The sequence below is a fragment of the Pelophylax lessonae genome (genome assembly GCF_965119305.1).
Source record: "Pelophylax lessonae genome assembly, chromosome: 2".
NCBI lineage: Eukaryota > Metazoa > Chordata > Amphibia > Anura > Ranidae > Pelophylax > Pelophylax lessonae.
Genome location: NC_138769.1, coordinates 50,016,467 through 50,040,019, shown reverse-complemented (window position 1 = coordinate 50,040,019; position 23,553 = coordinate 50,016,467). Strand labels below are relative to the sequence as shown.

The 23,553-nt window shown below is 47.8% G+C and overlaps 1 protein-coding gene across 1 annotated transcript in view; it reads right to left on the bottom strand.

The window, feature by feature from the left end:
* The window catches only part of BACE2 (beta-secretase 2), a 106,318-nt gene that overhangs the window by 6,319 nt on the left and 76,446 nt on the right, over positions 1–23,553 (bottom strand). The window contains exons 7-8 of the mRNA XM_082245628.1: positions 11,592–11,744; positions 1,790–1,958 (exon numbers count right to left, since the gene is read on the bottom strand). Coding sequence (XP_082101754.1) covers positions 1,790–1,958; positions 11,592–11,744 — 322 coding nt within the window. The remainder of the gene's footprint in view (positions 1–1,789; positions 1,959–11,591; positions 11,745–23,553) is intronic.

The following is a 23,553-nucleotide window of genomic DNA, read 5'->3' as shown; positions in this document are numbered from 1 at the left end:
TTTGCCCGTTTAATTGCCCCAAACCAGCGCATAGGTGCAGATATCCTCTGAGGCATTTATACTTCAAATTAAATCTAAGAGGTCTTATTTAAGTTGTTGGTAAACGTTTCCTCCTCCAGAATAAAGTCCGATGTAAAGAGGTTTTTAGAATACAGGATTTGGCTGCTACAAAAACACATTATGAAGCTTTTAGAAAAGACGGGGCAGCGGAGGACGCCAATATAAACAGAGATCTAGCCAGCAGGTAAACAGAACAATTCAAGATTTACATTTCTGCTCTGCTAGGATTACCTGTGATACACACACCATATATATCCTAATACTACAGAGCCAATTCATTTTTAAAGGGACCCTGTCATCAATTGCAAGAAAAAAAAAAAAAGGCAATCAAATATTATAAATGCTTAACCACTTCCATACAGGGCACTTTTCCCCTTTCCCGCCCAGGCCAATTTTCAGCTTTTAGGGCTGTTGCATTTTGAATGACAATTGCGCGGTCATGCAACACTGTACCAAACCAAATGTATGTCATTTTTTCTCCCACAAATAGAGCTTTCTTTTGGTGGTATTTGATCACCACAAATAAAAAAAGACCGAAAAAACAAGCTATAAAATTTTGTAAATTGATACGTTTTTTTCCTGCACTGATGAGCACTGATGAGGCTGCACTGACAGGCACTGATGAGGTGGCATTGATGGGGTGGCACTAATATGCGGCACTGATATGCAGCATTGGTGGGCACTGATAGGCAGCACTGATCGCCACTGATAGGCGTTAATGATCGGCACTGGTGGGCAGCACTGATAGATGGAAATGATGGGCACTGGTGGGCAGCACTGATAGATGGCAATGGTGGGCAGCACTGAGGGGGAGGGCACCACTGGCAGGCTCCCTGAGCCCTTATTGCCATCCCTGGTGGCCATAGTGGGCATCCCTGGTGGTCATTGGTGGGCATCCCTGGTGGCTCTAGTGGCACCCCCCCCCCCCCTGTCAGGAGAGCCACAGGTCAGCTCTCCTCTACTCTTGCCTGTCAGGCACGAAATAAGGAAAGCCGATCAACGACTCTTCCTATTTACTATGTGACCAGCTGTGATTGGCACAAAAAAAAAAAAAAAAAAAAAAAAAAAAATCGGCCCACGTTTGAGGCGCCATTTTCCATTAGGAAATGATGGCATCGCAAACACGTGGCTTGTCGCAATCCTGGAATTGTGTTGATTCCGCCCACTATCTGGATCACTTAGGGGTGATCAGAGCCTTAGTGTTAGGGGGGCATTATTAAAGCTAGTTAGATTGAGGCTGGAATTGTACTTCAAGGAGTCTAATCAGCCCTCCCTGTTCTTATATTGGAATAAAGAACAATTAGTCCCTATGTAGTGGAGATGAGGAGAGAGGAGAGGAGAGGAGAGGAGGAGGAGAGATTCAGTAGTTTACCAAAAGACAACTGGGCAGGGCTGACACCATTTCTTGCAATCTCAGTCTAGAAGGCGCTGTGTTGTCAGCCCACAAGAGTGCATTTCTGGTAGATTAAAATTTAGTTTTCTGTACATGTAGGATCTTTAAAAGGGAAATGTGAATGTACTGCAGGGATGCATGTTTTCTGTTTTATTTTGCAATGACATCAATTAAACATTTTAAAAATAAAAAGTCCCTGAGATACAAGTTCAGTTTTTGGGGAGTGGGGATAGACATTCCTGTCCACTTTTTATTTCCATTTGTGACACATCACCATTGGCAAGATTTTCTCTGACTTCCCGATAGGAGGAAATCTCTTTGCGCAGCTTCACCCACCTGCACAGCTGCTGACTGCAAAACCGACCCTCTTCTCTGCTCTGTCAAATATGACGTAGAAGCCTTCCATGACGGTGGCCCCGATAACCAGCGCGTTGGAGGAGGGCGAGATGCCGAAGCGGTAACAATTCATGTCCGTACGGAAGGTCATCACGGACTGGATATACAGCTATGGAAAGTAAAAATGTCATCACAACAGTGCGTGTACAGATTTATACACAGACAAAAATACCATATTACAGGAAAGAAAAAGTGCACTCGCCTAATTTAACCGTTTCCTATGAATACAACAAATATAAAAATAATTTTAAAAAATTATAATATATATGTATATAAACACATAAAAAATATACATATCTATCTATCTATCTATCTATCTATCTATCTATCTATCTATCTATCTATCTATCTATCTATCTATCTATCTATCTATCTATCTATCTATCTATCTATCTATCTATACACACACACAGACAGACAGACCGCTCAAAAAAATTAAAGGAACACTTTTTAATCAGAGTATAGCATTAAGTCAATTAAACTCCTGGGATATTGATCTGGTCAGTTAAGTAGCAGAGGGGGGTTGTTAATCAGTTTCAGCTGCTTTGGTGTTAATGAAAATTAACAGGTGCACTAGATGGGCAATGAGACGACCTCCAAAAGAGGAATGTTTTTTCCTGACTGTTTTTCATTTGGCTAGGGTCAGTGTCACTTCTGATAGCATGAGGCGATACCTGGACCCTATAGAGCGAGGGTCTCCAAACGATGGCCCTCCAGTTGTTCAGGAACTTCAAATCCAATCATGCCTAATCATGTCTGTAGGAGTCAGAGTTTTACAATGCTGCATGCAATAAGTAGTTTAGCAACAGCTGGAGGGCCGTGGTTTGGAGAACCCTGCCATAGAGGTTGCACAGGCAGTCCAACTCCTACAGGGTGGCACATCAATATGTGCCATTGCCAGAAGGTTTGCGGTGTCTACTAGCACAGTCTAAAGAGCATGGAGGAATTTCCAGGAGACATACAGTTACTCTAGGAGAGCTGGACAGGGCTGTAGAAGGTCGTTAACCCATCAGTAGGACCGGTATCTGCTCCTTTGTGCAAGAAGGAGCAGGATGAGCACTGCCAGAGCCCTAAAAAATTACCTCCAGCAGGCCACTGGTGTGAAGGACTCTGACCAAACAATCAAAAAAAAAAAAAAAAAAACCTCAAGGGGGTGGCTTGAGGGCCTGACGTCCTCTAGTGTGCCCTGTGCTTACTGCCCGGAACAGTGGAGCTTAAATGGCATTTGCAATTAAAAAAAAAAAAGAATTGGCAGGTCCGCCACTGGCGCCCTGTGCTTTTCACAGATGAGAGCAGGTTCACCCTGAGCACATGTGACAGACGTGAAAGGGTCTGGAGAAGCTGTGGAGAATGTTATGCTCCCTGTAACATCGTTCAGCATGATCGGTTTTGGTGGTGGGTCAGTGATGGTTTGGGGAGGCATATCAATGGAGGGACGCACAGACCTCTGCAGGCTAGATAATGGCACCCTGACTGCCAAAACATATCGGGATGAAATCCTTGGACCAATTGTCAGACCCTACACTGGTGCAGTGGGTCCTGAGTTCCTTCTGGTGCACGACAATGCCTGGCCTCATGTGGCGAGAGTATGCAGCCATTTCCTGGAGGATGAAGGAGTTAATACCATTGAATGCCCCCCACGCTTGCTTGACCTAAATCCAATAGAACACCTCTGGGACATTATGTTTCGGTCCATCCGACACCAGCCAGGTTGCACCTCAATCTGTTCAGGAGCTCAGTGGTAAAAAAAATACTGAGTACCATTTTGAGTTGCTGCATTGAAATTTCAGCAAAATGAATTAGCCTGCTGCATCATTTTTTTCACTTTGATTTTCGGGGTGTCTTTGAATTTAGCCCTCTGTAGGTTGATCATTTTCATCAAATGATGTGGCATCCTTTTGTTTCCAACACATTACCCAGTCCCTATCAGTATAGATATCCAGCATGATATTTTTCCCCATTGAGATCTGATGCGTTTTCAAAGTGTTGGTTTAATTTTTTTGAGAAGTGTGTGTATATATATATATTTATATTTATATATTACACACATACATACACACACATATAAAACTAATGGCACTTTTCCACTGCAAGTACCGGCTCAGTTCTACTCGGCCCTGCTTGGCCCGGTTTGCTTTTCCACTGCTGGTACCGCATGGTACGGTGTTGGAACGGTTCGGTACGGTTTGGTATGGTTTGCTTTTCCACTAAAGTAGTACTAAATTTAAGTGGGTGGGATAACAACGATTCTCTGACCAATCAGTGGCTAGTAGTGACTGCATGCAAAGGATTGTGGGATATGGTACCGGGTATGGTACCTCTTGGAACCACAATCGAGGTGGTACTGTTTTAGAGAGCGCCGCCGTACCGTATCGAACCGTTCCGACACCGTACCATGCGGTACCAGCAGTGGAAAAGCATAAAAGCGAGCCGAACCGTTCGGTTCCATGCAGTGGAAAAGCGCCATTAGTAGCATATACACACACACACACACATAAAACATAGTAGCATATAACTCCACGGATCAACAGAAACTGAATACTGGAAGGATAAAATGTCTGAAGCACACCTCTAGCATCCACAAGCAGCAAATACTGTAACAGCCGACGCGTTTCAGGGGTCCCACCTTTCTTTAGAGCCTCATACAACATTACAAAAAAATCTACATACACAAGAAAATATCCATCTGTATACTTAAAGCCCAACTTCAGGCTCTGAACAACTCCATCCTCTTCAGCTGTACTCCAGTTGATGCCATTTTGCCTGTAAGCTGGTGATCGGAGAATCCCAGCTTATGATGTCATTACGGTAATGCACACAAATACCAAACGCTTTACTGCAATGAGTTGCAATGCATGTTATATGCCTTCATGGGCATGAGCTGCAGTGGAGCACAATAGGTGTCCATGCACGTTAGGTTGGCCATAGAGAACTTTGTTTTTTCAATCAGCCATTAACGGAACAGACTCCCCCATCCACACACTAGAGGTGGATGGAGCTGTGCCATTGTATTCTGACAGCAGGACTCCTCCACTGTCAGAGTACACAGATCAATGTGGCTGCAGCTGCTGATAGACAAAAGAAGTTCAATCGTAGCTGGAACGTTGATACAAAGATCGAAATTCGGCCAATTCAGCAGCATCTTTGGCCAGCTTTAGTGTGGTATGGTGTGGTGTGGTGCGCTGGCAAAAAATAGTTCATGCACCAGATTTTGGCAGTGCATTGCTGCGTGTTACACTGCACTGCACACATTTGTCGCAAGGTGCGTTGGAACGTCGTTCAGATACCACACAGCATAGTACCAATGCACTGAACACGTGTTACGGTAAAACAAACCATCATTGGCAGCGCCATATTTCTCATATAATGGGCTCCTTTTTAGGATGAACTAAATTAAAGTATATAAACCCAAGAAGAAAACAGTTAATATATTGCAGCTCATCAGTCCTTAGATGTGGTGATTGCATTTGTTTTTCTTTCTGCAAATACAGAAAATTCCTGTGTCCTCCCAACTTCCTGTGCCCTGAACTGATCCCTCAAAACAATGTTATCAGCCTTCCCAGACACCGTCTATGAACTACAGAACACCTCCTCCCTATGCAATGCAGATGAGGAAGGGGGGGGGGTCAGTAGTCCCATCCTAGTTCTCCACAAATATAGTACATTGACTGAGTACTGACACAACTAGGACAAGTAGTGCTTTACTGGCAGGATCAACAGGTAAAAATAAAGGAAGAAAATCCGGAAAACGAACGCAGTCACCAAATTTAAGAACTGGGGAGACGTAATTTATTATATGATGATTTTTTTTTTTTTTTTTTTTTTGGGGTTTGGATAAACTTCAAACGACAATGGACCAAATCTGTTTTCCATGCAGCTTTCTGTATGCTGTTTTGAGAAGGGTTTGTGTCTCACTGTCTGCAGGCTTGGACAGGCTAAAGCCTATTTCACAACATGGAAAAAAATGTTCTAGTTTTGTATGGAGCGGTTAGCAAATCACAAACTAAAACAACAGATTACTTCTCTGAGTGCAAACATTGGTGCTTTATAGACAGAAATCCAGCTCACCCAGAACCTGGCTGGATGTGGAACATGTCCTGGCTGCTTCGGGTCAGTAGTTCTCAACCACCAGGCCATAGCCAGGATCCTCCCTATCAGGCCACCAGCCAGCTGCAGATCTTCGAACCTCCCACAGTGCTTCCCAACACCTATGGGGTCCCCAACCCTCCATAGTGGATTGCAGAGCCCCTTTAACTTCCTCAGTGTCCCTCTCATCCCACAGTGCCACCCAGCCCCCTACAAAATCCTCCAGCTACCCATAGTCCCCCCAACTTTCAATTGTGGCCTGCAGTGCCCCTAAACCTTCCACAGTGGTCTACAAACTCCCCTACAGTGCACAGTACCCCTACAGATCATCCATCTACCCATAGTGCCCCTAAACCTCTAACAGTCGCCCCCATTCCCAGCCTCCAACAGTGCCCCACCCCCTGCAGCAACCCCAGACTTCCAATGTCAAGCCCTAAACTCTTGAGAGACCCACAGCCCCTCCAGAGACACCATACCCCACAGGTTTGACAGTTTCTCTCCCCCCCCCCCCCCCCAGAAACATGATTCCCTAAAGGGCCACCAAGTCAGTTGCAGAGTCTACTCACCCCCTCCAGAAGTGACACCCAGCCCCATCCAGAAACTTCCAGAATTTCAATGCATATTCTGTATGTCCATGCTTTTATGTTTGAGTACCTAACTTCTTTTACTTTTTGGGGGGCATGGAAGTATTTGGAAGAATTTACCAGGTCCGGCTCTAAATAAGGTTGAGAACCAGTTCCCTAGATAACATCTATTATAGAACTCCCCATGATTACAGAGCTTTACAAATATAATATACATGCATTTATATTTATTAAAGACGTTCTCCACTTCTACAGGGCCTTAATAAAGTATTCATACCCCTTGAAATTTTCAACATCAGGCCATGTTACAACCAACAACGAAAATGTATTTTATTGGGATTTAATGTGATAGACCAACACAAAGTGGCACATAATTGTGAAGTGGAAGGAAAATGATAAATGGTTTCAATTTTTTTTTACTAATACCTGAAAAGTGTGGCGTGCATTTGTGTTCAGCACCCTTTACTCTGATAACCCTAACTAATGCCCCGTACACACGATCAGATAATCGGATGACTTATCATTCGCATTTTGTTGCATGATACTAACATCGAATTCAACTATGCGTACAAACCGTATGATTTTTGTTGTACAATTCTGGAAAAGTTTCCTGGTTGCTTAGCTACGTATCAGATGGTGCAAAACAAAAACAATGGCAGCCAGGCTTTTTCAGTGCTATTTTCATGTTTCTAATCATGCGCGGTCTTTGTCGATCGATTTTTATCGGACACATACTGTACTGATGAAACGATTGTCGTTCGCAGGGCTATCGTACAACAGACGTTTTCCTGTTTGTCCCTTCGGATTTTGTTGGACCAACTGTGGTAATCGGCTGTCGAAAGCTGTGTACTAACGAGCAGATTATCGTGCGATCAGGTCAAAAGCCAGTTTTATCGTACAATTATCGGAACCTGTGTACGGGGCATAAAATCTAGTGGAACCAATTGCCTTCAGATGTCACCTAAATTAGTAAATAAAGTCCAACTGTGTGTCATTTGATCTCAGTATAAATACAGCTGTTATGTGAAGCCCTCAGAGGTTTGTTAGAACCTCAGTGAATAAACAGCATCATGAAGGCCAAGGAACACATCAGACAGGTCAGGGATAAAGGTGTGGAGAAGTTTAAAGCAGTGTTAGGTTAAAAAAAAAAAAAAACTTTGAACATCTCACGGAGCACTGTTCAATCCATCATCCGAGAATGGAAAGGAGTATGGCACAACTGCAAACCTACCAAGACATGGCCGTCCACCTAAATAACAGGCCAGGCAAAGAGAGCATTAATCAGAGAAGCAGCCACAAGGCCCACGGTAACTCTGGAGGAGCTGCAGAGATCCACAGCTTAGGTGTGACGAACACAGGACAACTCATAGTTGTGCGCTGCACAAATTTGGCCTTTATAGAAGAGTTTCAAAAAGAAAGCCATATGAAGTCCCATTTGCAGTTTGTGAGAAGCCATGTGGAGAACACAGGTAACACGTAGAAGAGGGTGCTTTGGTCAGATGAGATCAAAACCAAAGTCCAAACCTAAATACAATTGAGATTATGTGGCAAGATTTGAAAATTGCTGTTCACAGACGCTCTCCATCTAATTTGACAGAGCTTGAGATATTTTGCAAAGAAGAATGGGAAAAAATGTAACTCTGTAAATGAGCAAAGCTGGTAGAGACATCCCCAAAAAGACTTGAAGCTGTAATTGCAGTGAAAGTTGGTTCTACAAAGTATTGACTCAGGGGGCTGAATACAAATGCACCCCACATTTTTCATATATTTGTAAAAAATTGTAAAAACCATTTATCATTTTCCTTCCAGTTCCCAATTATGTGCCACTTTGCGTGATTTATCACATAAAATCCCGATAAAATACATTTAAATTTTTAGCTGTAACATGACAAAATGTGGAAAATTAAAAAAAAAAAAAAAAAAAAAGGTATGAATACTTTTTCAAGGCACTGTAGTAAGAGATCGTGAAAAACAACTGCACAAAGCTCCTTGGGATTCCATGTTTTAATTTACCCTAAGTCGATTTTCCAAAATTTGCTGCCTTGTAATAGAACATATAAAGCAAAAACCACCAGCAAGCTCCGGGCTCCATTCATCTGGGGCAGAAGGACTGTCAGAGGTGGGATGGGTGTTCAGGCAGAGCCACAGTTTGGCTGAACCATGGGAGAGCACCTATGTGACCCACCACAACGCCTGAACCATGTGAGAGCACCTATGTGACCCACCACAACGCCTGAACCATGTGAGAGCACCTATGTGACCCACCACCACGCCTGAACCATGTGAGAGCACCTATGTGACCCACCACAACGCCTGAACCATGTGAGAGCTCCTATGTGACCCACCACCACGCCTGAACCATGTGAGAGCACCTATGTGACCCACCACCACGCCTGAACCATGTGAGAGCACCTATGTGACCCACCACCACACCTGAACCATGTGAGAGCACCTATGTGACCCACCACGCCTGAACCATGTGAGAGCACCTATGTGACCCACCACAACGCCTGAACCATGTGAGAGCACCTATGTGACCCACCACAACGCCTGAACCATGTGAGAGCACCTATGTGACCCACCACCACGCCTGAACCATGTGAGAGCACCTATGTGACCCACCACCACGCCTGAACCATGTGAGAGCACCTATGTGACCCACCACAACGCCTGAACCATGTGAGAGCACCTATGTGACCCACCACCACGCCTGAACCATGTGAGAGCACCTATGTGACCCACCACCACGCCTGAACCATGTGAGAGCACCTATGTGACCCACCACAATGCCTGAACCATGTGAGAGCTCCTATGTGACCCACCACCACACCTGAACCATGTGAGAGCACCTATGTGACCCGCACCACCACCTGAACCATGTGAGAGCACCTATGTGACCCACCACAATGCCTGAACCATGTGAGAGCTCCTATGTGACCCACCACCACACCTGAACCATGTGAGAGCACCTATGTGACCCGCACCACCACCTGAACCATGTGAGAGCACCTATGTGACCCACCACAACGCCTGAACCATGTGAGAGCTCCTATGTGACCCACCACAATGCCTGAACCATGTGAGAGCACCTATGTGATCCACCACAACGCCTGAACCATGTGAGAGCACCTATGTGACCCACCACAATGCCTGAACCATGTGAGAGCTCCTATGTGACCCACCACCACACCTGAACCATGTGAGAGCACCTATGTGACCCGCACCACCACCTGAACCATGTGAGAGCACCTATGTGACCCACCACCACGCCTGAACCATGTGAGAGTTCCTATGTGACCCACCACCACACCTGAACCATGTGAGAGCACCTATGTGACCCACCACCACACCTGAACCATGTGAGAGCACCTATGTGACCCGCACCACCACCTGAACCATGTGAGAGCACCTATGTGACCCACCACAACGCCTGAACCATGTGAGAGCTCCTATGTGACCCACCACAATGCCTGAACCATGTGAGAGCACCTATGTGACCCACCACAACGCCTGAACCATGTGAGAGCACCTATGTGACCCACCACAATGCCTGAACCATGTGAGAGCTCCTATGTGACCCACCACCACGCCTGAACCATGTGAGAGCTCCTATGTGACCCGCACCACCACCTGAACCATGTGAGAGCACCTATATGACCCACAACAGCACCTGAACCATGTGAGAGCACCTATATGACCCACAACAGCACCTGAACCATGTGAGAGCCCCTATGTGACCCACCACCACGCCTGAACCATGCAAGAGCACCTATATGACCCACCACCACACCTGAACCATGTGAGAGCATCTATATGACCCACCACCACACCTGAACCATGTGAGAGCACCTATGTGACATACCACAACGCCTGAACCATGTGAGAGCACCTATGTGACCCACCACGCCTGTACTGTAGATAGACAGCCTGGGGCTGTCGGTAGCTGAGCATTTGACTGCGTTACATATCATATCAGCCAAAGGGACTTCAATGGGGATGAGATAAAATAAGTTTAGGCTGTTAGCTTATGTCGACTTTGAAGTGAACCCGGCACTTATCTGATTTAGGGCAAACAGTTTCCTCTCAATAGCACTAATGTGTACTGCTCTATGCACACTACAACCGGGGATCCTGATGCAAGGGCAGACACTGACGGGGATCCTGATGCAAGGGCAGACCCTGACGGGGATCCTGATGCAAGGGCAGACCCTGACGGGGATCCTGATGCAAGGGGAGACCCTGACGGGGATCCTGATGCAAGGGCAGACCCTGACGGGGATCCTGATGCAAGGGCAGACCCTGACGGGGATCCTGATGCAAGGGCAGACCCTGACGGGGATCCTGATGCAAGGGGAGACCCTGACGGGGATCCTGATGCAAGGGGAGACCCTGACGGGGATCCTGATGCAAGGGGAGACCCTGACGGGGATCCTGATGCAAGGGCAGACCCTGACAGGGATCCTGATGCAAGGGGAGACCCTGACGGGGATCCTGATGCAAGGGGAGACCCTGACGGGGATCCTGATGCAAGGGGAGACCCTGACGGGGATCCTGATGCAAGGGGAGACCCTGACGGGGATCCTGATGCAAGGGGGGACCCTGACGGGGATCCTGATGCAAGGGGGGACCCTGACGGGGATCCTGATGCAAGGGGGGACCCTGACGGGAATCCTGATGCAAGGGGAGACCCTGACGGGGATTCTGATGCAAGGGGGGACCCCTACGGGGATCCTGATGCAAGAGGAGACCCTGACGGGATCCTGATGTGAGAGGAGACTCTGGCGGGGATCCTGAACAAGGGGAGACTCTGATGGTAAATCCGATTTAGGAAGGACTCTGATATATAAAACATACAATGCGACCCTTGCACTGAAAAGTTTGGAGATCTCTGTACAAGGTCATGCATAGCTAGACATTTATGAGAAAAATTTAAATAAGGGTCAGTCTGACACCCAAGGTCAGCATCCATACCTCTTTGCCACAAATCAGGCCTGCTTATGGCCACCTCCTGTCTGGAACTATGTTAAACAGCAAAAGTTTGAGATAACAGAAGCAATGAACAGAAAGACAACCTGAGGCTTCATGGTGAGGCGGAAGGAGCGGCTGGCGTTGTCGCTGTCACGCAAGTAAATGGAGAGATCCGGGAAGTACGTCCATGGCTCCTCTGTTTTCTCCCAGCACGCCAACTGCAGACCCGTCCAGAATTCATTATTGAAGTTCTGAATCTGTAGGACAGAGGGACTCGTTACATCTGGAAAAAGGACACTTGCTGGATGAGAAGATAATACAAACAGAATCATTGTATCAATGGTCACTGTAATGCTGAACTCCAGGCACAAATGTATATAGCAATGAAACAATGTAATCTTTAATACATCATTACATTTTTTTTTTTTTTTTATTGCAAGCAGTGCAAGTCCCTTAATTCAACCTGGTATTAGCCATTCACATTCTCTGTACAGCAAAGAGAAAGCAGTACAATGAGCCAATCAATCAGTTTATGCGCTGACAAGGAATATGCTGAGAGGAGGAGAGAGCAGATTGACAGAGAGATGAGCTCATCACAGTGCGGCTTTTTCTTTCACTGTCAAGTCACAGGATGGGGGTGGGTACAGGATGACCTGGGCTCAGAGGAAGTGGGTTGAATGATGTCATCAGAGCGAGGACATCTAGTGGCAGAAAAAAAAGTGCTGTGGGGAAATCTAAGGACTGAAGCTGAATATTGTAGCAAAAAAAAAAAAATGAATTTGACTTACCTGTAAATTCCTTATATTGGAAGTACAGTACAGTAAACAGCCTATAACTAGAGTCTAGGAATATTCAGCCTACCTCACGTACTGTCCATTCAGGACAGCTGGTTTTATTTTTTTTTATTTTTTTTTTTTAATGGGCTATTCACGTGTATCTCTTTATTTTTGACTGGCGATCAGCTTTATATATACCTATAAATGAACAATACTTCATCAGGAACATCAAAATAATTGCTTAGTGTTGCTGGAAGATGCTGTCCTATCCAGCGCAAACAATAGAGACATACAGGAGCTGCCACTACCAACTTGTTTTTCAAGATGCAAGTTCCAGGGCTGTCTTCCTAGGACTTGCCTCACCGATCTGGAACAAGCATGGAGCCTGGGATTCCCACATACACAGGATGAATGCTAGTTTCAGGCCAGTGACTTTTGACACCCTACTTGTGTCAAATGTGTTTTCAAACCCAGATATTACTTTGAAAAAGTACCAGTGACATCATCACTGTGCTGTACTTAGCCTGAGCAGAGAGCATAGCTGTGGGAGGGGCCCAGGAGGCTCCACCCACTACAGGCTGACTACAGGAGGGGGCGGAGACAAGACCAGTCCCTCTGCACAAGGAGAGAGAGCAGCAGTGAGCGGTCTTTATTACAGGAAGCTCCTGCACAGATGCAAAGTCTCACACTGGATTACTGCATAGATCTGGAAGAAATTCACAAAAACCAAGAAAAGATTTACTTATCCTGAAATTCAGTCTCAAATATACCATTGAAAGTGTTTTTTTCTATCAGTAAGTGCCAAAAAAAATACATGTTACTCATGTAAAAAATTTAGAGTCTACTTAGCCCTTCTAGTTCTGATCTTGGATGTACAGAATGATTAGCTTCTATGTTGTGGCGATGTCAGAGTGGGTGGGTTTGGGTAGTATCGCAAAAGACAACTGGGCAGGGCTGACACCATTTCTTGCAATTTCAACCTAGAAGGTGGTATTGTGCTGTCAGCCTATGGCAGGACTTTAGGAGCCAAGTGATGGCAGATCCGTAGGTATTTTTCTGTACTTGCAGGGTAAAGTATGGGGCATTGTACATGTGTTTATGCTATGAAATGGATTTAAGCTACTTTAAAACAATAATCTTTTATTATCTATATAAGTGAAAAATGTAGACTTTGGTTTCTTCTAAGCCCTGAAAATGGCAAAATGGAAAAACTTTCTGTAGAATTTTCTGTCTTGCAGCCTCTGTGGTTCTAGAAAGTGAGGTTGCGCTATTTCATCACAACGTCCCCCTTTTTAACAAACAAAAAACACGTCATTGGAAAATGCCGCCTCTGATCCGGACAGACAGCTCTGACATTTCCTTGTCACTGGAATTTAATGAACTGCATGCACCCTTCCACATATGGGAAAATATGAAAAAAGAATTTACTATCTACATATTGTTTCCATATGTCCCTGGAGCCCAACCTTCTGCATACTTTTAGTGTGGCCCTCAGGGCCCCTACAGTCACTTATCTATTTCCACATTCCCCTGGTTATAGTAGTGATCTCTAGCAATCTTGTGTAATAAGTCTCCAGACTATGACTGTTTTTTGAAGCATGTTACCCAACCTCTCTTATGTCATGCCCGTAGTCTCTGACCATCTCTTGTGTCATGCCCGTAGTCTCTGACCATCTCTTGTGTCATGTCCTCAGTCTCTGACCATCTCTTGTGTCATGTCCTCAGTCTCTGACCATCTCTTGTGTCATGTCCTCAGTCTCTGACCATCTCTTGTGTCATGTCCTCAGTCTCTGACCATCTCTTGTGTCATGTCCTCAGTCTCTGACCATCTCTTGTGTCATGTCCTCAGTCTCTGACCATCTCTTGTGTCATGTCCTCAGTCTCTGACCATCTCTTGTGTCATGTCCTCAGTCTCTGACCATCTCTTGTGTCATGTCCTCAGTCTCTGACCATCTCTTGTGTCATGTCCTCAGTCTCTGACCATCTCTTGTGTCATGTCCTCAGTCTCTGACCATCTCTTGTGTCATGTCCTCAGTCTCTGACCATCTCTTGTGTCATGTCCTTGTCATGGTCTTACCTTCTTGCTGTTCTCCTTCGTTTGACATGTGCTGGCGGCCATCTTGGTTTCTGGGTTTCTTGTAGCCTCCCACCCTGCGGCTCCTCCTTCCCACTGGGAGGAGCTGGATGCCTAGCTCATATATATATAGGAGGTCTGTGGCTTCAGTTCCCTGCTTGGTCCTCCTGTGTTCACATGCTACTAAGACTGCTGCTACTTCTGGTTCCTGTTCCTGGCTTCGTCTGACTACCCTGTTGGTTCCTGATCCTGGCTTCGTCTGACTACCCTGTTGGTTCCTGATCCTGGCTTCGCAAAGACTCTGCATCGGTTTCGCCATCCGTTTGGACTTTTGCTTTATAGCTTGTTTTTCAATAAAGCTGTCTTATTTTCACTTATCTGTTGTTGTACGTCTGGTTCATGGTTCCGTGACATTAGGACCAAGCCATGAATTCTGACGGTACAGGGCCATCCTCACTACCCACGCTGGTTGCCAGACTTGATCAGCAGGATCACCTGTTGGGTCAGTTCGCCGTGGCGTTGCAAACCCTGCTTGAACGCACGGTTCATTTCGCTCCCCGTTGCCGATGGGTCGGTTGTCGCTCCTGGGTCCGCTCCTACTGCCGCTCCGGTTGTTGCGCCAGAGTCTACCCCGACACCTGTTGTTGCGCCCGCGGTGTTTCGGGGTATGTCCGGTTCTGCCCCCCTTCCACAGCGCTTTGGGGGAGAGCCAACTCAGTGCCGAGGTTTCCTTAACCAGGTGGGCATTTATTTCGAGTTGCTGCCACATGCCTTTCCTACTGAGAGATCAAAGGTGGGCTTCTTAATCTCGCTGCTCTCGGACAAGGCCTTGGCCTGGGTCAGCCCTTTATGGGAGAACAACAATCCGGTGGTTGCCGAGTTTTCCGGTTTTGTTGCTTCTCTTCGGAAGGTATTCGATGTGCCGGCTCGTGCTGCCTCTGCTGCGAAGCTCCTTATGTCCATCAGACAGGGTTCACGATCCGTAGCTGAATACGCCATTGAGTTTCGTACCCTGGCAGCAGAGGTGGGCTGGAATAATGAGGCTCTGGTCGCTGCTTTCTCTCATGGTCTCTCGGATGCCTTGAAGGATGAGGTTGCAGCTAAGGACCTACCAGTGGAGCTCGAGTCTCTTATTTCTTTCCTGATTTTGATTGACACCAGACTCAGGGAGAGACCTTCCTTTAAGGAGAGTCTGCGGAGGCCTCCTAACAGATTGGCGCCTACCTTTGTTGTCCCACCCGTGCCTCCCTCTCCTCCCACGCCTCCTGGGGATGACTTGTCTGGGGGTGAACCCATGCAGCTGGGGTTTGCTCGCCTGTCCGAGGGGGAGAGGGTACTCCGGAGACGCGAGGGCCGATGCATGTACTGTGGTCTCGGTGGGCATTTTCGGTTGGCATGTCCGAACCGTCCAGGGAAACGCTCGCACCTGAGATCCTGTCGGGGGCAGATCTTGGGTGGAGTCTCCTCGTCCCCGGTTTCCCGTGTTGACAAACCACTGATCACTGTTGTCCTTTCCTGGGTCGGGGGCTCGGTGACGACCCAGGCGTTGGTGGACTCTGGTGCTGGTGGTTTGTTCATTGATAGTGTGTTCGCTGCCGCCAATTCCATTCCTCTGCAGGCTCGAGGTTCTCCTCTGGCTCTTGAGGCGATAGACGGCAGACCCCTTCTGCCGCCACACGTGACTCATGAGACCCTTCCAGTGGGGTTAGTTATTGGTGCCGTCCACAGAGAGTCGGTCTGCTTCCAGGTTATTTCGTCTCCACACTACTCGGTGGTCTTGGGGTACCCCTGGCTCCAGAAGCATAATCCGATTTTCGATTGGAGATCGGCCGAGATCCTCTCGTGGTCACCGCTGTGTGGGACTAGTTGCATCCATGGGCCTGTCAAGTTGCTGTGTACTTCCTCGGACTCTCTGTTGCCCCCTGAATACGAGGAGTACCGGGATGTATTCGATAAGGTGCGCGCGGTTGCCCTACCTCCGCACCGCCCATACGATTGTGCCATCGAGTTACAATCTGGTGTCGTTCCTCCTCGTGGCAAAGTCTATCCACTGTCGGTAGCGGAGAATGAGGCCATGGAGGAGTACGTGAGGGAGGCGCTTTCACGTGGACACATTCGCAAATCCTCGTCCCCGGCAGGGGCTGGATTTTTCTTTGTGAAAAAGAAGGGCGGTGAGTTGAGGCCTTGCATCGATTACAGGGGTCTCAATCGCATCACGATCAAGAACGCTTACCCGATACCCTTGATTTCCGAGCTGTTCGATCGCCTTAAAGGGGCCACGGTCTTTACCAAACTCGACCTGAGGGCGGCATATAACCTCGTAAGGATCAAGGCGGGCGATGAGTGGAAGACCGCGTTTAACACCAGGACCGGTCATTATGAATCCTTGGTTATGCCCTTTGGGCTGTGCAATGCGCCCGCAGTCTTTCAGGAATTCATCAACGATGTTTTCCGTGACCTGTTGCAGCAGTGTGTGGTGGTCTACCTGGATGACATCTTGGTATATTCTGAGTCCATGGAGACCCACATTCTGGATGTCAAACGAGTGTTGCAACGGTTACGAGAGAACAAGCTGTTCGGTAAGCTTGAGAAATGCGAATTTCACCGATCCCAGGTAACCTTCTTAGGTTACATCATTTCCGCTGAGGGGTTCTCCATGGATCCTGAGAAGGTTTCGGCTGTCTTACAGTGGCCCCAGCCCAGTGGTCTTCGCTCCCTGCAGCGCTTTTTGGGCTTCGCCAATTATTATCGGAAGTTCATCAGGGACTTTTCCATGCTAGCCAAGCCTCTCACGGATCTGACCAGGAAGGGCAGTAATTCCCAGGTCTGGCCGCCCGAGGCCATCCGAGCTTTTGAGGCTCTAAAGTCCGCCTTTGTGTCGGCTCCGATTCTGTCGCATCCCAACCCTGGGTTGCCCTTTGTCCTCGAGGTGGACGCGTCTGAGACGGGAGTAGGCGCCCTTCTGTCTCAGCGTAGAACACCAGAGGGTCCTCTGCTTCCTTGTGGGTTTTACTCCCGGAAACTGTCTTCCGCGGAGTGCAACTACCAGATTGGTGACAGGGAGTTATTGGCCATCGTGCAGGCTCTTAAAGAATGGAGGCACTTGCTCGAGGGTTCGGTGGTTCCGGTCCTCATCCTGACGGACCACAAGAATCTGACCTACCTCTCTGAGGCCAAGAGATTGACACCACGTCAGGCCAGATGGGCTCTGTTCTTGTCACGTTTTAATTACGTGGTCTCCTACCTACCCGGTTCCAAGAACATCAGGGCTGATGCCTTATCACGGCAGTACTCCGACCTGTCCAGGGAGGAGTCGATTCCGACTTCGGTCATACCTCCGAATCAGATCCTGGCTGCCATTCGCACCAGCCTGACCTCTCCCCTGGGTGAGCAGATTTTGGCGGCTCAATCTGGTGCTCCCTCTGGGAGACCCAACGGCAGATGTTTTGTGCCTGAGGAGTTGCGCACTCGGTTGTTGCGAACCTACCATAACTCCAAGACCGCGGGGCATCCTGGAAAGAATCAGCTGTCCTGGGCTGTTTCACGTCTGTTCTGGTGGCCTTCCCTACGTTCCGACATCGCCGCATATGTAGCGGCATGCTCCGTTTGTGCCCAGAGTAAGTCCCCTCGGCACCTTCCGTTGGGCCTTCTGCAACCCTTAGCCACCGGGGAGCGCCCATGGTCACACCTGGGGATGGATTTCATTGTGGACCTCCCTGCATCCCGAGGCCATACGGTCATTCTCATGATTGTGGTTCGGTTTTCCAAAATGTGTCACTGTGTTCCTCTCAAGAAGTTACCCTCTGCACAGGAGTTGGCCACGATTTTTGCCAGGGAGGTCTTCCGGTTGCACGGTTTGCCAAAGGAGATTGTGTCGGATCGGGGGAGTCAGTTTGTGTCCAGGTTCTGGCGCGCCTTTTGCTCCCAGTTGGGGATTCATCTCTCCTTCTCCTCGGCCTACCACCCTCAGTCCAATGGGGCCGCAGAACGATCCAATCAGGCCTTGGAGCAATTCCTTCGTTGCTATGTCTCCGATCACCAAGACAATTGGGTTGACCTCCTGCCTTGGGCTGAGTTTGCCAGGAACACGGCGGTGAACTCTTCCTCTGGGACGTCTCCCTTCATGGCCAACTATGGGTTCCAACCTGCCGTGTTACCGGAGGTATTCTCTCCCCAGGATATTCCGGCTGTGGAGGATCACCTTTCCATCCTACGTGCTTCTTGGGTACAGATCCAGAAGTCCCTTGAGGTCTCTGCGCAGCGCCAGACACTCCAGGCTGATCGCAGACGAGCGCCTGCTCCTTCCTACCAGGCCGGAGACCGTGTATGGTTGTCCACCCGCAACCTCAACCTTCGAGTGCCCACTCCCAAGCTGGCGCCTCGCTTTGTTGGTCCCTTCCGAGTGCTTCGCAGGGTAAACCCGGTAGCCTATGCCCTTGCGCTTCCTCCTGGCATGCGGATCTCCAACGTGTTTCATGTCTCCCTGTTGAAGCCTCTGGTGTGTAATCGTTTCACTTCCTCGGTTCCTCGGCCTCGTCCGAGTGGGCAATCGTGAGGAGTATGAGGTGAGCAATATCCTGGACTCACGCCTGGTCCGCGGTCGGGTGCAGTTTTTGGTTCATTGGCGTGGTTATGGTCCAGAGGAGCGTTCCTGGGTTCCCTCCGCAGATGTCCATGCTCCTGCCTTGCTCCGAGCCTTCCACGCACGCTTCCCTCAGAAACCGTTCTTTACTCCGCGGAGGAGGGGCCCTTGAGGGGGAGGTACTGTCATGGTCTTACCTTCTTGCTGTTCTCCTTCGTTTGACATGTGCTGGCGGCCATCTTGGTTTCTGGGTTTCTTGTAGCCTCCCACCCTGCGGCTCCTCCTTCCCACTGGGAGGAGCTGGATGCCTAGCTCATATATATAGGAGGTCTGTGGCTTCAGTTCCCTGCTTGGTCCTCCTGTGTTCACATGCTACTAAGACTGCTGCTACTTCTGGTTCCTGTTCCTGGCTTCGTCTGACTACCCTGTTGGTTCCTGATCCTGGCTTCGTCTGACTACCCTGTTGGTTCCTGATCCTGGCTTCGTCTGACTACCCTGCTGGTTCCTGACCCCTGGCTTCGCAAAGACTCTGCATTGGTTTCGCCATCCGTTTGGACTTTTGCTTTATAGCTTGTTTTTCAATAAAGCTGTCTTATTTTCACTTATCTGTTGTTGTACGTCTGGTTCATGGTTCCGTGACAGTCCTCAGTCTCTGACCATCTCTTGTGTCATGTCCTCAGTCTCTGACCATCTCTTGTGTCATGTCCTCAGTCTCTGACCATCTCTTGTGTCATGTCCTCAGTCTCTGACCATCTCTTGTGTCATGTCCTCAGTCTCTGACCATCTCGTTTGTCATGTCCTCAGTCTCTGACCATCTCGTGTGTCATGTCCTCAGTCTCTGACCATCTCGTGTGTCATGTCCTCAGTCTCTGACCATCTCGTGTGTCATGTCCTCAGTCTCTGACCATCTCGTGTGTCATGTCCTCAGTCTCTGACCATCTCTTGTGTCATGTCCTCAGTCTCTGACCATCTCGTGTGTCATGTCCTCAGTCTCTGACCATCTCCTGTGTCATGTCCTCAGTCTCTGACCATCTCCTGTGTCATGTCCTCAGTCTCTGACCATCTCTTGTGTCATGTCCTCAGTCTCTGACCATCTCTTGTGTCATGTCCTCAGTCTCTGACCAGCTTGTGTGTCATGTCCTCAGTCTCTGACCATCTCGTGTGTCATGTCCTCAGTCTCTGACCATCTCTTGTTTCATGTTCTCAGTCTCTGACCATCTCTTGTGTCATGGCTGCAGTCTCTGATCATCTTTTATGTCATGTCCACAGTCTTTAATCATTTTGTGTTATGTGCACAGTCTCTGACCATCTCTCGTGTCATGTCCTCAGTCTCTGACCATCTCTTGTGTCATGTCCTCAGTCTCTGACCATCTCTTGTGTCATGTCCTCAGTCTCTGACCAGCTTGTGTGTCATGTCCTCAGTCTCTGACCATCTCCTGTGTCATGTCCTCAGTCTCTGACCATCTCGTGTGTCATGTCCTCAGTCTCTGACCATCTCCTGTGTCATGTCCTCAGTCTCTGACCATCTCCTGTGTCATGTCCTCAGTCTCTGACCATCTCCTGTGTCATGTCCTCAGTCTCTGACCATCTCCTGTGTCATGTCCTCAGTCTCTGACCATCTCCTGTGTCATGTCCTCAGTCTCTGACCATCTCCTGTGTCATGTCCTCAGTCTCTGACCATCTCCTGTGTCATGTCCTCAGTCTCTGACCATCTCTTGTGTCATGTCCTCAGTCTCTGACCATCTCTTGTGTCATGTCCTCAGTCTCTGACCAGCTTGTGTGTCATGTCCTCAGTCTCTGACCAGCTTGTGTGTCATGTCCTCAGTCTCTGACCATCTCGTGTGTCATGTCCTCAGTCTCTGACCATCTCTTGTTTCATGTCCTCAGTCTCTGACCATCTCTTGTGTCATGGCTGCAGTCTCTGATCATCTTTTATGTCATGTCCACAGTCTTTAATCATTTTGTGTTATGTGCACAGTCTCTGACCATCTCTCGTGTCATGCCTGCAGTCTCTGAACATCTCTTGTGTCATGCTATGACTGTCTTTTGAAGTGTGGTACCAGGCTCTGACCATGTCCTGCAGCTTGCCTGCAGTCTCTGATCATCTGTTGTATTATACCTGCAGTCTCTGACCATCTCTGGTGTCATGCCCAGTCTTCAGCCATTTCTGGTGTCATGCCCACAGTCTCTGACCATCTCTGGTGTCATGCCCACAGGCTCTGACTATCTTTTGTATCATGTCTGTAATCTGACCAGCTCTTGTATCATCCCCATAGTCTTTGACTATATCTTGTTATGCGTGTGCTGTTTTATGTGTGGCCATTTGGTGATGTCAGGGGGCGCACTTGAGACCCCCCATATCCAGAAAGTTGACCATCATTGCCGTACATGCATCCTCCAGGCCTTTTAGGCAGCCAGTGGTACCAAACGCAAACATGCAAAATATTTCAAGAGTGTGAGAAGGAGACAAGGCTCTTTCTACATGATGGAGATCCTTTTACTAAATTAGCAGAGGCTCACTATGCACAGTAATCAGGGGAAAGCTGCTAACACGGGATTGGATCACCAGGGGCCCCTTCATACGTATGTGTTGCAGTAACGCCCCAAAGCAGCTCTGCATTGCACTGCAAGGGCACTACTGTGCATTGTGGTATGCGGTGTCAGAAAAAGGATCATTCGATGAAAAAAAAAAAAAAAGAAGAAGGTTATAGCTTGGGTTTAGATTAACCCCTTCCCACCACAGCCTCCCAGCCCTTTAAGGGGATTAAAGTGCCAAGAGGTGGAGGCATTCCGATCAGGTAACGGTTGTGATTGGCTGTCACAGCGATCACATGATCAAAAGCTCCCGATTGCAAGTGCATCGGGAGCTTTTCGTGACAGTTTAGTTACTGTGCTGGAAGCGCACTGGGAGGATGCTCTCAGCACAATAAATGGTTTACACATAGACATATATGCAGCCACTTGGTGTTAATGCCAACCAGCCGATGGGCCGCATATATGTGTGCAGCAGGCGGGAAGGAATTAAAAGGGGTGGAGGGACAAGTAGTTTTGAAGTGAGGTTTATAAAATGGCACTTCAGAAACCACACGCTTGCGAATGGCTAGTGACAGCTCAGATCACAGTCACAATGTACAGAGCCTCTCAGAGTACCTCTGTACCTTGTGAACACTGTAGGCCAATTACAGCCATCACAAGCATAAACACTAGAGATGTTTACAAACATTCAGCTCCCCTGATCCACTGTATATAGGCTGATTGTGTGTAAACACAGGAAGGAGGATTGTGACAGATTGAAAGTAAAGGTGAGGGATCTTAAAGGGCCACTGTCCACCAATGAAGATGGTATTGATTGATTAATAAAGGAGGAGATGGAGGGTTTAAAGTGCCATCTAAACAGACCCTTTATGTCTCACTGTTGAGTCCCTTTCTCTGCAGCTGCACTGGACAGTGAATGAATTGGAAGTGCTCTGTGCTGAGTGGCTTCCTGTTCATTCACAAACTGAAGCACAGCAAACACAGTTTACTATGCTTCAGTTATGAATGAACACAGTGAGTGCTCAAAGCTCATAAAGGGATAAAAATTCATCTGGGTACAGTGGTGCATGGCAGGGTAATTGGCATCCTATGCGTGAAGGTAAAAATTCTGTGTGCAGCGTCCCCCCCCCCCCACACAAATCCTTACCTGAGCTCCCTCTTATCTAGCAATGTGCACCAAAGCCTGGGCTGTCCAGGGACTCTCCCTCCTCATTGGCTGAGACAGACGCAGGAGGCCATTGGCTCCCACTGCTGTCAATCACAGCCAGTGAGCCAATGAGGAGAGAGCGAGCGTGTGAGGCCGAGCCACAGCTCTATGTGTCTTATAAATGCATAGAGCAGCAGCCTGGGAGCAACCACACAGTGGTGACCCTGGGGCAAGCTACTTTTTCTGGAGCACCAGCGGGGGACCCGAAAAGAAGAGGATTGGAGCTGTTCTGTGCAAAATCATTGCACAAAGCAGGTAAGTAGAACAGGTTTGTTTAAAAAAAAATAAAAATAAATGAAGCTTTAGTACCACTTTAAATGGTTAGGATACATTGCTTCACATTGCTAACATATTTACCTTAAAAAAAAAAAAAAAATAATGCAAAAGGTTGGAAAACATGACAGCTAAAATTTCACTTCCTGCATCAGCATGTCCAGCAAAATTTTCATCAATATGCAAAACCATATTTCGAATTTGGCTTTGAGTAAATCAGATTTTTTTTTTGCTGGGTGGGGGCCACACTGTCATAGTGTGAACTAGACCTATGGGAATGTCTCTATTATTCCTTCACTTTCTTGTAGTAAACCTTGTGGTATACCACCCGTGTGTTCATGAACATATGGGCTGCTTAGGACCCCCATGTGATGGGAGTCACTTTGGTTGGGGGGCCCGTGGAACCCAGCTTACCTTAGAGAGGTTGATAAATCCCTCTCTCAGCTCCCTAGGTCCCTCTTATGTGTAAGTCACCCTGTGTCTATTAGGGGCACAGGGTGACCAAGAAAGTGATGGACAACTACTTAAAGGACATTGAGAATGGTGTTTTTGATTGCTTCAAATGGGACATTGATACTTCTCCACAATATCCCTCAAAAAACCTATGATACATTAGTTC